Source organism: Phoenix dactylifera, unplaced genomic scaffold, assembly GCF_009389715.1.
Source record: "Phoenix dactylifera cultivar Barhee BC4 unplaced genomic scaffold, palm_55x_up_171113_PBpolish2nd_filt_p 000978F, whole genome shotgun sequence".
Lineage (NCBI taxonomy): Eukaryota > Viridiplantae > Streptophyta > Magnoliopsida > Arecales > Arecaceae > Phoenix > Phoenix dactylifera.
In genome coordinates this window covers 11715-29526 of record NW_024068334.1, presented here as the reverse complement: position 1 = coordinate 29526, position 17812 = coordinate 11715, and the positions used below count along the sequence as shown (strand labels likewise).

The following is a 17812-nucleotide window of genomic DNA, read 5'->3' as shown; positions in this document are numbered from 1 at the left end:
TATTCTCTCCGTCGATCAATTCATCAACAGTCCTGATCTCAAGAAACAAAGACCCCCCATATTCAGTTATCTTATAGTAAACTGTCCTGGTTACGGTTTAATTGAGGGTTACTTCGTACACCAACGCTACTTTCTGAAAAGCGTTCATCACCGAGAGTGGTAATCGAATCATCGAATTAGTATATGAGCGAGAGAAAGGGCGGAGGGGGATGGGGACAAGTTTGGGGTGTTTTACTTCCAACGATTTTGATTTCGATTTCGGGGACATTTCCGTCGAATCCATCACCTCTGAAAGCCTTTCGCGATTTTCCGCTATTGCTTTGGTAAGATCTCTCCCCTATTTCTCGCCGTACCCTTTTTTTTTTTCGTTTGTTTTTTCCTTCAGTGAATCTATTGATTTGTGCTGTTTTTGAGGTAGAAATCAGTGAGAATGATTGGATTTAGTGATGGATCCAACTGGCTTGTTGCTTTCCTCGACCCTAATTTTTTTAAAAAAAAATCCAATACTTATTCCTTTATATGTGCTGTAGTCGAACTTACTAGTTAATAATTTGCTTTCAGAACGAATCAAATTACTGAAGTTTTGCAAATGTTATGATTATGGGAGTTATCTGCGTTATAGTTAATATCTTGATATACCAGTAGAAAATGTCTATAATGCTTTATAGGAGGCGATATCATTCTCATGGCTGTTAGATGCTTAAATCTTCAGTTAGTGGAATCGGATAAAAGTTCTAGGCTTCTAGCTAAGAAAGAAGACAGCTGTATGTAAGTCACTGTTTAAAGAAAGAGAGCTGTGGAGGTCGATGCTTGAATGCTGGAAGGGTGACCCAGTGTTATGAAAATATTTTAATAGAGAGAGTAGGAGAGGCTTGGAGAAGGTATGCTTGTTTGTTTTTGCGTGTGCTGTGGAAACATTTATTGTGTTTCACTGAGTTTTTATATAACCTCTCATCCGCAAGGGTCCTAGTGAATATAATCATTGGGAAAGCCTACATGAAAAAAATGACAGTGAGAAGGATACTCGTGCATGCAGAATACATTGTTTTAAAAGCTGCCAACTGGGCTGCCCAGGTGAGGCAGCCTAAGAACTGTATGGGTGCATGCTTTAAGGTGCTTCCGTTAACTTCATACATCTTATTTGACATTCATTTTTTGGAGTATAAGCATTCCTTTTTTTGCATGTTTGCGATATTTATTGGTTTTGGAATGTATTATTTTTGGCTACCTTGACCTTTCGGTGCCTGCTAGCAACTGGGCTCTTGGCAGCCTGTCCACTTGTCTTTCACCTACATTGTCTTAAAATTTTGGTATCACAAAGGCAAAAGAATGTCCTGAGTGTCCGTGGATCCACCATTCTACATGTTGGAATCATTTTTGGAGAGCCAGTTGGTATTCTCTGGGACAATATAACCATTTTAACTTACAATGTTAACCAAACTTTTCTTGAACCTGTACAAACCACTTTATGCCTCCTAGACATGGTCTGGTGTTTTGCCTTTTCAAAATTCTGAAATTGAAACTAAAACATTTTAATTTTGATTTTCTCTGGGACCAGTCTAAAACTATTGCACTTTTCAAAAGTTGTGGCCAGAACTAACTTATGGGGCCAAATTTGTTGATTATGTCAGTTGTTTATGCTAATCATTGCCATTTTTCTAGATGCCAACATGCATTTTCTCTACATTAAATTTGAGTTTTGCATATTTTAACAAGATTTGGAAGCAATGACATTAGAACCTAAAGAGATTAGGTGGGGAATGTAAGATTTTGATAAACATAAGATTTTTGATATAGTTTGGCTATTATAGATCTAATGTCATAGGCATTTGTATCATCATAGACTAGATTGCCGCTAAACTAGAACAATATATTCCTTCTGAACATGGTCTTTTAAACAATTAAAATTGAATTTATAATTGTTTTAGTGCAATACAAAGAAATGATACATCCACAAATATTAAACTATTGATGTAGTCTATAATGTTGTCAAGTTATCCTTTTTTTGACTTGTTTAATTTTCTTTATTTTTGATTTTTTTCCTAACTGTAATAAAAACTTTTTGATTTTGAAACTGCCAAACTGTAATATATCTTTTGGTCCAGTCAAAGTCGAATCTAAGAGCTTTAAGCTCCCAAGAATGGCTCTTTTGGAATTCATAACAACTTTGCTCATAATTACCTTATTATGGAATGCAACTTGAGGAGTGGAATTGGTAGTCCATATATATATTTAGAATGTAGAAAGCTTCCATCCATCGTGTCGATTTTGATCATAGTTGGAAATATAAAGGAAATACCCTGCATAATGGCTTAGTGATTCTTTTCTTAATTCTCTTTTTTCTATCCCAAGTAATGTTTAATTTCCTGGGAATGAAAATGAGATATTGCTTCATAAAATCAAACGATTTTTTAAATGTGAGCTATTAAATTTGGAATAGCTTTCATGTTGGTATACATACTTTAGAAAAAAAATTGCGTATCTTTAAATTCTACGGATTTAACCAACTAATGTGTATATGGTGGATAAAAAAAATAATAGGAAGATAAATGGGAATTGATGGTTGATGAACTGTAATTTTATCAAAGCTGTTAATTTTGATTAAGATGGTTTCTGTATTTTGCTTATATCTATAACTCATAAAAGAATTTGACAATGATAATTCTTGTATCATCTTCATCCAGGTTTACTATGAATATGATCTTTGTCCTTTGATCCAGAAGTTCTTCAGCATTTCTCAAGCACATTTACTTTCTATATCATTTCAGTCAGTGAATGTCTTGCCTCTGAGTTCTCTGAGGAATGGATGACCATGGAGAAAAATATAGGATGTCGCATCATAAATGGAACATCATCCCATCTGATGCAGCAGAATCTTGGATCTTCTTTTTTGCTTGCCTTATTGCTGCCTTAGTTGGAATTTTAACGATTTTCTACAGTATCAATCAACTGAAGCGAAATTTTACTTTAAGCTTGATGAAAACTATTAAAGCAAGGTCTAGAAGGAATCGGAAATCAAAACATAAAGCTCTTGTTGCTGCCCATGTCTGGAAAATAGAGTCTGCTTCTCGTGTAAAAGGTCTAAAGTGCTGTGCATGTCTAGAGACCATTTCTCCATCACCATCGCCTGGGCAGAGCATTCACCGCTGTGATGTTTGTGGTGCAGCTGCGCACTTGAATTGCTCTTCAAATGCACATAAGGATTGTAAATGTGTATCTATGGCTGGTCTTGAACATGTCATCCATCAATGGGCTGTGCAGTGGATAGAAATAGCTGACCGACCTGAAGAAATTTCTTTTTGTAGTTATTGTGAAGAACCTTGTACTGGATCTTTCCTTGGTAGCTTTCCAATTTGGTCTTGTATGTGGTGTCAACAGCTAGTACATGTCGATTGCCATGCCAGCTTTGCAAAAGAAACGGGCGACATTTGTGATTTGGGTCCATTTAAACGGCTTATCTTATCACCTCTCTTTGTAAAGGACTTGAACAGAACTGGAACTGGTGGGCTTCTGAGCTCTATAACGCATGGTGCAAATGAGTTGGCATCAACAGTACGGGAACGTATCAGGAGTCGTAGTAAAAAGTATAAGCAAAGCTCTGAATTGCCTATTGACTCAGCTCACAGCACTGGTGCTACAGACTCATCCATGGAGAGCGGAGGAGATGGTCATCAAACACTAAAGGGCTCTCATGAAAATGATGAGCACTATGATGATGTAACAGAATCTATGCATCAAAGAGGTGAAAGTGATGGCAATGTGCATGTAAGACCAATTACAGAGAAAATCACATCATTCACTCAACATGATGACTCTCGGGTAGGAAGCAATCAGAGATATGAACTGAGTGAGTTGCCTCCTGATGCTAGGCCATTACTTGTTTTCATCAACAAGAGAAGCGGTGCCCAACGTGGAGATTCACTAAGGCTCCGTTTAAACATTCTTCTAAATCCTGTACAGGTTGGTGTTCCTAACAATCTTCTTCATCTACTTGCAGAGTCATGACATTTTCTTTCAACATTGGGACATTCATTAGTCTATAGATGTAAATTACTTTCTTATACATATGTTCCAGTGGTGAGTTGATTTCCAGCTCTGTAAATCTGCTACTTGCATTTTTGGACGGAATTCTAGAACCAATTGTGTATAATTGCCTCTTTGAGATATATAAATTTTTTTTTCTCTCATAATTCATGTGTTATGTTGTGTTTTGGTTTAAATTAACTATTTGATTGCATGCTTGTTGACTTTCCAAGCAAAAAAAAATTATAATCGAATTTAAGTTCAATTCATGAAAAAAAATTACTTTGCAAAACATTGTTAGCTACTTGTTAATTTATATTTTCTTACCTGTGTATCTGTATGTTTTTATGCATGTAGAATTTAGCCAGAATTTACCAGTATAATTTAGATTGAATTCTGGAATGCAAATTAAATGATGTCAAATTAAAGTGAAAATTGACGCCATGGTATGATCTCTAACATATATAATGCTTAGAAAAATCAGAAATTTAAAATTCCATCCTTTGCAAGTTTTCTACATAGGCATTGATTGGTCATAAAAAAGATAAGGTTTTTAGGTTAAGATACTATATTTGATGTAATTTTTGGTTTAGGAGCATACATATCTGTTAAATTTTTTTATGGATGAGTTTATTTATTAAGCAATGATCAACTGTTTGGATGCTTATTTTTTTTTGTATTTTGCTTACTATCTTGTTTTTAGCCTAACTCAAAAATAATTATCTATTTTATGATCATTCGGTGCATGCATAAGAAACTTGAACAATATATCATTCTTAGTTTATGGGTATTTTAAATAAGGTTGCAAATGGGTCGGGTTGACCCGTGACCCGATCCGATCCGACCCGCTTAGACGCGTCCTGACCCATTTTGGAGGACCCGTGGGGTCGGGTCGGGTCCTAAAATTGGACCTGTTTTATTTTTCGAGTCGGGTCTGGGTCTACTGAATTCAGACCCGACCCAACCTGACCCATTTGAAATTTGGATAATTTTGGATTTTTAATCCTACGACTCATTCCGACCTGACTCGACCTGATTCGATTCTGCATAATTATTTGGACCCGCAGGCCATAACCTGCGAGGGTGCAAACAAATTCTGAAGCCATGGATGGGTTGACTCGAACTAGACCCGAATCGGATTTGGGTTAGGTTTGGGTTATACATGGACCCGACTCGAATGACCTGTTGGGTCAAAAATTGTAACACCCGACCCGACCCGACCCAACCCGACCCGATCTTCTATTGGGTTGGGTCTGGGTTCAAAATTAGGACCCGAACAAAAAATCGGGTTCGATCGGGGTCACTCATGACCCAACCCGACCCATTTGCACCCCAATTTTAAATATTGTAGAGCATGGTTATAGGAGTGGATTCTCAGTTTGAATAATGCAACATTGAAAAAAATCTAGTTTCAAATTCTCCCAGTAGGATATTAGCTCAACACCCCTCCAGCATTTTTCCTTTCCCCTTTTCTCTGTATGTGTATGTTGTTGGGATATGTATATTAAGAATCTGCAACATTTGTTAAATTGTATGAAGTTCTTTATGGGTCAGTCAGACCAAAAATCGACCATTTAAATATAGAATCCACAGAATTGATCATGATTTAAATCTTAAATACATAAACTGGAAGTTTTGTAGGATGCTTTTGACTGTAAATCAAATCAAAACATTGTATGCCATACATATTTTCGCTGACTCTCAGTCTGTGTGTCTTTCTCTCTATATGTATTATGGTAAAAAAAGGTCATTCATTTGCTTTTTAGTGGCTTTGTAAAGAATTTATTAAGGTATCCTCTTATCTATGCTCAAAACAACTCAACCTAGAAATTGGAGTTTGAACTTTTCACTGATGAGCTTGTATTAGCAGATACGTGGGAACCTCACTTTCTAATAAAGATCTGAGATTTGAGTTTGATAGTATGAAACCCTGGCAGCCTTACTGATTCAATCAAGTCTTTCTGTCATTGACTTTTTTCTCTTTCAGGTATTTGAGTTGAGTAGGGATCAGGGACCAGAGATGGGTCTGTCTTTCTTCAGAAAGGTACCTCGTTTCAGGGTTCTGGTTTGTGGTGGAGATGGCACGGTGCGTTGGGTTCTAGATGCGATTGACAAGCAAAAATTTGTATGCCCACCCCCTGTTGCAATTCTTCCAGCTGGTACTGGCAATGATCTTGCAAGAGTATTATCTTGGGGTGGTGGTCTTGGTTCCATTGAGAGGCAGGGAGGTTTATACACAGCTTTGAACCATATAGAACATGCTGCAGTCACCATTCTTGATAGATGGAAGATAACAATTGAAAGCATGCAATCCAAGCTTTCCCAACCTCCAAAATTTATGAACAATTATCTTGGTAATGCAAATATTTACCTGTCCATGTAGAACATACAAAAAAAAAACAAAAAAAATAAAATTTACCTTCCTACGTTGGCAGGGATTGGGTGTGATGCGAAGGTTGCTCTAGACATTCATAATCTGCGGGAAGAAAACCCTGAAAAGTTCTACAATCAGGTAATTCTGCTTGCCTTTAACACTTAATGGACATTAATTTCTCACTTAAATGGAGACGTTGTGTTAGGAATTTTTTGATTATCATCTATTTAGCATCTGCCTGAGTGGGTAAAGCATGTTTCACATGGATTTGGTCTGTTGAATTTTGGAAAACTTATTGTCTTATTCAGAAACATGTACTGATTTTTGTTTTTAAAATTTTTCAGGTGCAAGATATATTCATGGTTCTTTTCTGAACAGGAATGTCAGCGTTACACTTAAATTTTCATCTCAGATCATTTAATTCTAAGATGCATGCCATGTGCCCTATCCTTCTCCTAACTGGAAAATCTTTCCCAATAGGAGAAAAGCAAAAAAAAACTGTAAGATTTCATAAAAGGATGTAAACAATATTTTTTTCTTTTCATCTAATCTGTAGTCGTAGCTTTTGTATCATAGAATAAAATGAAACAAATTCAAATCTGATGGTGTTCGAAGACACGTCATCTTACTCCCTGGTTGCTGAAAACTGGAACAGTTACAGGAGTATGGAGCTGGTGCCGTTGAATAAACGGAGATAGAATTGCCTAGAACTAGCTTCCAAATTTTTATGGAACCAGGTTAAGTGGTTTAAATCTACCAAGAAATTCCCCATCAATGGAAGCAAGTACCAAGTAGATATGATTGTTATAGGCCATGGCCAATCTCTGGTATCATGTAAATAAAATACTCATACAATTATAGCATTGCGAATATACAGATATCTCTAGTGCCATCCTTTAAATTCAAGAGTTCACTGAGCAGACACTGAAAGTGCATTATGACTTGAATCTTCATTATGAAGCTGGATTGTTGCTTAATGAGCCAAACATGAGGTAGTGGTTCGGTGGCTAGATTAAAAAAAGCAGTTGATTCAATGTGCTTCATTCTTTTGTGAAAGCTGGATTGCCATCAACTGGAATATCACTTCATTTATCCTAGTTGTGGTAGTAAATCTGATACCCATGTTGAAGAGAAGGTGACACTGTCAATGACCTCAGTGCAATTCTAGTCTTTAACTTTGCTCACCTTAATTTGTAGTGAGATACAATATCATGTCGTTCTGTCTCCAAGGTTGAGAAAAACCTACCCATAACCTGTATAATACCAGTTGGCATGATTACCATCTGAACTAGCATTACTCATGGCTTCAGAGCTCTACTTTAGAAATGGAAAAGAAAAACAATGAAGGTTAGATTTTCGTGTGAAATTATGCCAAGATGGCAATGCATAGATCAAGGGTCCCTGAAAATTGGCTAACCACAGGCATTGCATGTGCTATTACTGGTTCAGGGATCATCAGATAGCGGAGAGCACCTAAAAAATTGAGCGTATTTATTGGATTTGAACATGACTCATCCTGTCAGTAGAATGATGCTTCTGAAGAATATTTGTAATCACAGTGCAGATATTGGTCAACTGATTAGGTTAGAGGTACAATCTGCTGAGATAAATACCATTTTTGGGAGGGAGGGCAACCTCAGGATTGAAAAATTAGTAGAAATCATCTCAAATTGACATTACAAATATGGGTTTACATGACTAATGGTGGAAATTGACAAAACCAAAGAAGATTGGAGAACTTTTAATGAACAGAGTTACTGTTCATTATCTGGCATGGTACCATGAACAGTACCTTTAAGCCATTTATTATATATATATTCATTCATAAAACTGAGGGAATATTACAGTCTATATATAGACACATACAACCGACTTTGCTCTACCAGATTACAGCTGTGGCTAACAGAAATATATTCTAGAGTGGTCTAGAGGATGCTGGAAGTATCCTGAGGCTTCCGAATTCTGTTAGAGAGTAACAGAATTCATTTGAGATTTGAATCACTACTCGCACCTGAGCATACATGTCAATAGGCCCCCTCAAGCTGAAGGAGCAGAAAGAACCTTCAGTTTGGCACAAAAATCCTTATGACGTTGAGTAGATAGAGCCTTGGTGAAGAGATCAGCTGGCTGATCTAAGGTTAAAACATGGGCTAAGGCAATTTCCTTGCTCTGCACTCTTTCCCTAATGAAATGGTAATCGACCTCGATGTGTTTCGTCCTTGCATGAAACACCGGGTTCGAAGCCAACTGAAGTGCTGAAATGTTGTCACAATGCAATAGGGTAGGAGATGTAGAGGAGATTGAAAAATCGGAAAGAAGCCGTCGTAACCAAATGAGTTCAGCTGAAGTAATGGCAAGCGCCCGATATTCTGCTTCGGTTGAAGATTTAGCGACAGTCGGTTGCTTCTTGGAAAGCCATGAAATCAAATTATTACCCAGAAACACACAAAAACCAGTGGTAGACCTTCTATCATTGATATCTCCCGCCCAGTCCGAATCACTAAAGGCATGAAGTATGAGAGATCCAGGTGTAAAATGCAGTGAATGATGAATTGTTCCTCTGATATAGCGGAGCACCCGCTTTAATTGCTCAAAATGATGTAGCAGCGGAGAGTGCATGAATTGACTTAAGTAATTCACAGCAAAAGCGATATCCGGACGAGTAATCGTTAGATACTGGAGTGAACCTGTAACTCGCCGAAAGAATTCAGGATCAGAAAAAGAAATGCTCTGCTTGGGAGCTTTTGAAATAGACAACGGTGAGGTAACAGATTTACTGTCCATCATCCCAGTTTTGTGCAAAATATTCAAGGCATATTGATGTTGACTAAGAATGAGGCCATCAGAGGAATAAGTAGCATGAATTCCTAGAAAATGAGATAGCCTGCCGAGGTCTTTAATCCTGAATTTGTCTTGAAGACATAACAGAAGTTTATGTAGTTCTGCGTTGTTGTTGCCCATGATGAGAATATCATCTACATAGATGAGTAAATAGAGATTAACTCCTTTGCAGTGATAGAGAAATAAGGAGGAATCGGCAGAACTGACAGTAAAACCAAATTGAAGTAAGGCTTCTGAAAAAGTGCAAAACCATTGACGAGGCGCTTGTTTGAGCCCATAGATCGCCTTCTTTAAATGACAAACATGCTCCGGGAAATTCGGATTCTGAAATCCTTTAGGCTGATCCATGTAAACGGATTCCTCCAAAACACCATGAAGGAACGCATTCGAGACATCTAGTTGTTTGATTTCCCAATGAAATGAGAGAGCAATTGAGATAAACACACGGATGGTTTGGAATTTTGCTACGGGACTAAATGTCTCATGATAATTGATACCATACTCTTGTTTAAACCCTTGGGCTACCAAGCGAGCTTTGAATCTAGCAATGGAACCATCAGATTTTCGTTTAATTCGATATGTCCACTTGCAGCCGAGTATATTAGTGGCAGTGCTTCTAGGTACCAGCTCCCATGTCCTTTGATCTAATAGGGCATTAAACTCTGCTGACATAGCAGCCCTCCATCTTGGATCATTGACAGCTTTTGTGAAACAACTCGGTTCTTCTTCCTGACTGGTTGAAATTTCTTGTTGAAGAACTAAGTAGAGACAGGATATGTTTAGGCTTTAAGGATCCTGTCTTAGATCTGGTAATCATCGAGTGGGTGGGCAAATGTTGTGAAGACTGATGAGGTAATGAGGGATGTGGACTTGCTGTCACAGGAACTGAAAGTAGAGGCTGAGTGTTCTGTGGAGGTGAGGAAAAAGTGGAAGAAATAGGTGGTATAGGAATGCTGGCAGTGTGTAATGAAGATGACGATCCTGCAGAAGATGTAGGTGAAGGTGGAGTAGCCGGTGGAACAGGACATGAAGTGGGAACAAATGCTGTAGGGGGAAACGAAGGAGTGGAAAGGATTGGTGGAGAAGATGAATGGAGTTTCTGTGCTGAGGAGAATGGAAAACAATTCTCATCAAATGTGACATGGCGAGAAATGTAAATCTTGTTATGGACTGGATCATAACAACGATAACCCTTGTGGTTTGAGGAATAGCCAAGGAAAATACATGAAATGGACCTGGGAGAAAATTTGTTAACTGAATAAGGCCTGAGCCACGGAAAGCATCTGCAGCCAAACACTTTAAGAAATTTGTAATCAGGAGCTTTGTTGTACAGACACTTAAAGGAAGAGAAGTGTTGTAGGACTGCCTTAGGAAGACAGTTAATAAGATGATTTGCAGTAAAAAGAGCTTCGACCCAGAAGTCAGAAGGCAAAGAGGAGTGAAACAAAATACTGCGTATGGTTTCAAGAAGGTGTCTATGTCGTCGTTCAGCCACCCCATTCTGCTCAGGGGTAGATGGGGTGGATAATTGATGCTGAATGCCAGACAAGGAGAAAAAATGCTGAAACTTTTGTTGACGAACTCTCCTCCCCCATCTGATCGAAAGGCTTTGATGGAAGATGAGAACTGTTTTTCTACATAGGTTTTGAAACTAGAGAAGACAGGAAATACATCAGATTTTTGTTTAAGGGGAAACACCCAACTATATCTACTGAAATCATCAACAAACACCACATAATATCTGAAGCCTTGTTTGGATGAGATTGGAGATGGACCCCAAACGTCAGCATGGACAAGTTGAAGGGGAGAAACAGACTTCGCTTCAGATGGTGGAAGATGAATTCGATGTCATTTTGCAAGGCTACAGGACTGACAAAGCTCCTGATGATTGTTTGCTGGAGATAGAGACAGAGTGTTACTGAGATGTGAGAGCGTAGAGGAAGACGGATGTCCCAGCCGTAGATGCCAGAGCTGTGAAGGAGAGATTGTTGCAGAGAGAGCTGTAGGTATCGGAAGTGATGAAGACGGAGGAGTGAAAGTGAAGGGGATTGTATACAGCCCATTAGTACAATTGCCCTGAAGTAATGTTTGATTGGTTGCCTTGCTCTTAATTGTGCAGCCATTTGAATCAAACGAAAGAATGCAGTTATTTTCAGAGGCCAATTTGTAAACGGAAAGCAGATTATGTGACATTTTGGGAACGTGGAGAATGTTAAAAAGATGTAAGGAATGTGTAGAAGAAGAGATGTTACCAGATCCAGTGTGAGCAATTGGGATAGAAGAACTGTCGCCAAGATTCACTTGCTCCATGCCTTGATAAGGTGCTGAAGAATGAAGAACGAATGGATTATTGGTGATGTGGGATGTTGCTCCACTGTCAATAATCCAATTATTCCCAGAAGTTGATGCTGCCGAAGTTGGAGTAAAAAATGCTTGAGGTGATGCAGATTGTCGCTGAACTGTGTTAGGTGGAGCAGAATGACGGTACCAGCATGTAACTGCAGAATGTCCATGTTTATGACAGATTTGGCATTCTATCATATAGGTATAGTGACCAGATCTTCCAGGTGAAACTGAAGACGACCCTCTAAAACGGCCTCTGCCACGATGCGGGGAAGAAAATCTGCCTCTTCCTCTACCGCGAGTTGAAAATAGAGCAAGTGTAGAATCTGGAACTGAAATTGGAGCAGAATTTCTGGTGGTCAGTATGAGATCTTCACTACATAATAACGCATACAATTCATCCAAAGGAAGTGAAGAGGATCGAGTTCGAATAGCTGTGGAGAATGAATCAAACTCAGATGGAAGACCATTCAAAATATATAGTATGATATCTTCATTTTCTACCTGAGAACCAGCAACTTGTAATGCATCGACTTTCAATCTAACACTATTTAGATATTGTGTCATGGATTGTTCAGCCTTTTTAATAGTGTGCAGTTCATTTTTTAACTGCATAACTCTGGATCTGGTTGAGGAATTCAACCTATTCTCAAGAGTCATCCAGATCTGAGAGCAGTTTTCCAGATTTACAACATAAGAGAGAATACTAGCAGAAATAGTAGAGTTAAGTGCTGAAGCAAGGAACTGATCTACAACAAGCCAATTTGTAGAATCTGGAGCACCATGAGAGTTTATGAAGGATGATGCATTGATGGACCCATCGAGAAAACCGTAGAACCCGCTGGCGCTGAATATGCGAACAATTTGAGACCTCCAAATGAGGTAATTTTCCGCAGTGAGATGATTCGGAACCAACGAATGTATTCGGCCAATAAGAAACTTGAGAGTTGAGGGTATCCCGGATTCATCTGGGACTTTGGTGACATTGCTGAATCTGAGATCGTTGTTTGACTCAGGGGTTACCATTGCCGCCGGAGAAGATAGAGATGCAAGTTAAAAAAAAAATGGATCACAGCTCTGATACCATGACAAAACCAAAGAAGATTGGAGAACTTTTAATGAACAGAGTTACTGTTCATTATCTGGCATGGTACCGTGAACAGTACCTTTAAGCCATTGATATTATATATATTCATTCATAAAACTGAGGGAAAATTACAGTCTATATATAGACACATACAACCGACTTTGCTCTACCAGATTACAGCTGTGGCTAACAGAAATATATTCTAGAGTGGTCTAGAGGATGCTGGAAGGATCCTGAGGCTTTCGAATTCTGTTAGAGAGTAACAGAATTCATTTGAGATTTGAATCACTACTCGCACCTGAGCATACATGTCAATAGAAATGTCATCAGTAACATATAGCATGATAATTCTGTTGTCATTTCAGGAGTGTCATGCCATTACAACTAGATAATTGTTGCTATTGATGACTCTTACAGCATGGACAGTCATGGTGGAAAAGTGTGAGCTACACACAAAAAAGGCCTATCTGGCCTAGGCATATCATGATTGAAGTGACAAGTTGTGGTAATTGATATGTCAGTTCTTGTAATGCAACTGGGGGTAAGTCATGCTGTGGTCCGTAACATGTACGTAAGAATCTCTTTTCAAGATTGTTGGAAACTGAAACTAGTTAAAGTAATATTTTCAATCTATACCATAGCTGGCAAAACCCCTTTTTGTCCCCTAGGGTTTACCACAATATCCTGCTTCTTTAGGTTCTGGTGGTTTTAGGTTTTTTATATAACATATTAGACATTTGTAGATAGCGCTTCCTTGAATGAATAATTAGCCATATGGGAGATATGTGGTTTTGATGCTAAATGTTGAAAAAGCTTGTCGTGCATGGTAGTTGTGATAGTAATGAAATATCAAAGAGAACTATGATTAGGACATGACAACAGCTTGCTGATCTGATTCATTTTATCCAAGATTTTGACTTTAAAAATAACAGAACTTGCAGTGAGCATACATGTTCCGTAATATGTAGCATACAAAGATGTCTTTTCTGGTGACAAGAATCTTAAAGGTGGCGGAAACTAAAAGGAGGGAAGTAAGAAATCAAATTTGCAAGCTTGGCATTTCTACCAACAGAGGATAAAGTGTTAGACTCTGAGATACCAAGGGCATGCGTAATGAAGAGTAAAGGAAGCCCATATAAGAGAACTTTTGCTGCACCAAATGTTATGCTTGTCAGGAGAAAGAAAAGCTTGATAGTCAAGGTTCTGAAACTTGGTTTCAGTTTCAGTTTTGGTCTCCTGAGTAGATTTTTTGTTTTGGTGGTTCAGTGATTCTACTCTGAGTTTCAAAGTTTCAGCCAAAAGCAGTGAGAAAAATCCAAAAAATAAGAAATTAAGAAAAATGAAATCAGTAAAATTCATTTTAGATGATTCATCTGTGTTTTGAGTTACTAGGATCATAATCTGTGTATGCCCAACAGTTTTAAGCTGAAATTGAATTGTATCAAAGTTTAATGCATTAAACAGATTGCAGTAGTGCACTAATGTGTTGATTTTAAGTGTATGCATCACTCAATCAAGCATAAAAAAAGAAGACAAATACTTAAGAGTATGGAATTAATTACATATATCAGTACCACAAAAGTATAAACTAATAACCCATGTAAACAAGAAAAAACTCTTCTAAGCATTTACCATTCTGTTTTATTTAGTTACCTTCCCAATCAAGAAAAAACCAATCTAGGGCGATATCTCATCTAAGCATATTCCACTCTGTTTCATTTAAATAACCTATCTAGTTAAGAAAAACTAATTTAAGCATGTTTCCTTCTATTTCATTTTTATAACCTATCCATGCAAGGAAAACCCATCTACATAGGAAACCATTTTAGTTCATTAATTCATTTTAATATTTCATTTATTTCTAAAAAGAGAAAAAAAATTATGCAAGAAAAAGAGAATAATATCAATAGGAAATTGGTGAAGATTTTTTTTTCAAAAAAAAAAGTGAACCAAAGAAAACATTCCACCTATGGACTTGTCTTTTCTTTCTAAAAGAATTGATCAATTTTGACAGAAACCGACACTGAAGCAAAACTTAAAACCTTGTTGCTTATACTAAAAAGAACGGCTGGTGAATATGGCTCATGACGTAAGCCCCATAGAGTTAGCATTATGCTAGTTAGATAAGGTAGTTAATACAAAGGTTTGCTTTCAAAAATATATTATCGTTCATGTTGCTTTCTGATCTTTCTACACCTGTCCATTTAAACTTGCAATTGCTTTAGTGCGAGATGTACTTGAGGAGCTGGACACTGACGAGTCTTTGAGGAATTCTTAGTCTTGTTTGCTGATTGGAATATTGGTAGTCTGGGAGGCCAACAACCTTTTTGTGTTTTTGGATGGTTTGCTGATTTCCAAGCAAACTTTGTTTATTCTTAGGTTTTTCTAAAAACAAAATGTCTCTTTGTATTAAACCTTCTTTACCATTTGAAATACAAAAACATTCGTAGCAAGCTTTGACTTTCCACTGTTTGATGTGTCCACAACAGTTAAGTTTGCTAATGAATCCCATTTGTTATTTTCTGGTGAGCCCTGTTTATTTTATTTTATTTTATTTTGATGTGTCTGCATAGTAAAATTTAAAAATTTTACTATGTAGAAAATATTAAATAGCAACTGATCCCCGATCAGATTCCTGTTTAATATTTTTTTACATAGTAAAATTTTTAAATTTGCTTCTTATGCTTATATCGAGTCATACCATTCAAATACATATCATGTGGTTCCTTGTTATTTTCTGAATTTTGCATTGTACTAATTACTCTCGGTTTTTAGCCACCTTGTTCTCAGATGAGCTTTGTACTCCTGCCCTTAGCTAGAATTATTCGCACTAGCTAAAGAGGTGGTTTTTTCCGTGCAGTTTATGAATAAGGTGCTTTATGCAAAAGAAGGGGCAAAGAGTATTATGGATAGGACATTTTCAGATTTTCCCTGGCAAATCAGATTAGAGGTAGATGGAGTCGAGATTGAAATTCCTGAGGTGTGTCCTTGTGGTCTTTAAGCATGTTATTCGCTGCGACCATCATCTTTATCATTATTCTTATTATTAATCTCATTATTATTCTTGAGCAGCCTTGTCCTATATGTTTGCAAATGCTTTACTTCTCATTTTCTGGTGTCTACAATTAAAGGCCAGTTTGCATATCATGTTCTTCCTTTCTCTTCCGTGCTTAAACATTTCTATGTTATTATGATCCACCAACTTCTTTATAGACCTATTTGACTCTTGTTCAGTAGTCTCAATGTAGATATGGCACTTTCGTCACGGCTAAGTACTGGTGTTTAATTGCTATGTTCCCTCATTGCTACAACACCTCAACCAGAGGTACCCTATATTCAACTTCTAAAAAGTTTTGGCTTTCCAGGATGTGGAAGGTGTACTTGTTGCCAACATTGGAAGCTACATGGGAGGGGTTGATTTGTGGCATAGTGAGGATGACAATTATGATGATTTTCAGCCACAATCCATGCATGACAAGATGCTCGAAATTGTCAGTTTTACTGGAACCTGGCATCTTGGGAAACTTCAGGTAACTAATAAAGCTGTTGATGTATCTATTGGATAAATTGTTCGGTATCTTTTTTGATGTTTGATCAGTTGGGAACTCTTGAGGTTGGCGGTGATTGCGAATTTGTGATCAGGATATTTGAATTCCAGGTTAACTATTCACATTTAAAATTGAGAGTGATATTTGGTTTAAATAGGTCGGGCTTTCTCGAGCTCAGAAGCTGGCTCAAGGGCATTTCGTCAAGGTCCAAATCTTTTCTCCCATGCCTATTCAAGTGGATGGAGAACCTTGGTTTCAGCAACCATGTAAAATAGAAATATCTCATCATAGCCAGGTTCTCTCTCTTCTCTTCTCTTCTCTTCATCATAGCCAGGTTCTCTCTCTCTCTGAGATTGCGTGCATATGCATGTTCAACATTGCGAATATGCTGCTTGAGCTTATCCATGATGCCAACTAAATTTTTTCACTAGCAAAAATTTGATAATAATACAGGCCTTTATGTTGAAGAGAGTGGCTGAGGAGCCTTTAGGTCATGCAGTTTCTGTAATCACTGATGTTCTTGAAAATGCTGAATCTAGTGGTGTCATCACCACTGCACAGAAGAGGGCACTCCTTCAAGAGATGGCGGTGAGGCTTTCCTAGGATCCTCCCCATAGAATCAGGTTTATGTTCCCAAATTTTGTATATTAGTCTTCTGAGGTTTGTTCATTTTCTTTCTAGTAAGCATTTACTTCCTTGATGTCAGAAAGGTCAAAATACAAACTTTTGCAGGTATTTTGTAAATACTGCAGTACTCCTATGTAAAATACTGGGGAAAAAATACAGCTTACAAGATTTTACCGTTTGTATCTGTGATCGGTATAATGCATCTTCTGGCCTGATACTAGCGAATTTAGGAGCCACACTTCCAGCAAGTCTCTGCATCTTGAGCCTTGGAAAGACCAAAACAAAAGCTGGCTATGTTTTAAATTGTCTGGATCCTCAAAATTTTCTCACTCTAGCCAAGAAACTTAGCACTCCTAAATCTTTCTCTAGCGTTCAAGAGATTTGGTGGGAACTGTGCTTTGTGGTTGTTAAAGGCTCTCATTCCTGATTAAGGCTTTAGTGCTTTTGTCCTTCACCTAGGCCTGATTGCTTGGGTTTTCATTTCTTTGAGTTAATACATCATTTAGTATGTTGGGCAAGACTGTTAGGTAAGTGCTGCTGAAGTCATGCGTGATAGTTTTCCCTAGGTGTACTTAAAAGGTGCTTCTCCCTTAGGAGATTTGATGACCTTGAGTAAATTTGAAGCACTGTAGCATTCTTCTATCCAGGAAACACTTGTCAACTTCTCCTCCTTGTTTTGCTGATTACGCACAGTGTTTTTGTATGTTCTCTCCTTACTACTCACAGCTTCAAATTTATAAAAAGATACAAGGACTAACTAGTCAGCTGGACAGAAATATATTGCCATAAGCAAATAGAAGCTTTCTATACACATTATTTCGGTAGATGGAAAGGCAAAATATCTACCAATGATTATTTATTCAATGTTTAATAAGTTGCGTAATGGGAATGCGATGCACTTCATTTTGAGCAAGAAAGCAATCATGTTGCCGCGGTCCAGCTACTCGAAGGCAAAACATGGACTTCTGT

The 17812-nt window shown here is 37.7% G+C and overlaps 1 protein-coding gene across 2 annotated transcripts; it reads left to right on the top strand.

The window, feature by feature from the left end:
- The first annotated feature begins 98 nt into the window (after positions 1-98).
- Positions 99-17027, top strand: LOC103695656 (diacylglycerol kinase 1-like). Of its 2 annotated transcripts, none has more exons than XM_039121130.1 (8): positions 99-323; positions 2685-3960; positions 6011-6377; positions 6459-6535; positions 15529-15648; positions 16034-16198; positions 16374-16511; positions 16670-17027. In XM_039121130.1, exons 2-8 carry the CDS (start codon positions 2803-2805, stop codon positions 16817-16819), a joined length of 2175 nt encoding a protein of 724 aa, XP_038977058.1. In that variant the 5' UTR covers positions 99-323; positions 2685-2802; the 3' UTR covers positions 16820-17027. The 2 variants fall into 2 exon arrangements, with proteins under 2 accessions (XP_038977058.1, XP_038977059.1); XM_039121131.1 differs by having other exon boundaries at positions 123-323; positions 2769-3960.
- The last annotated feature ends 785 nt before the right edge of the window (positions 17028-17812 follow it).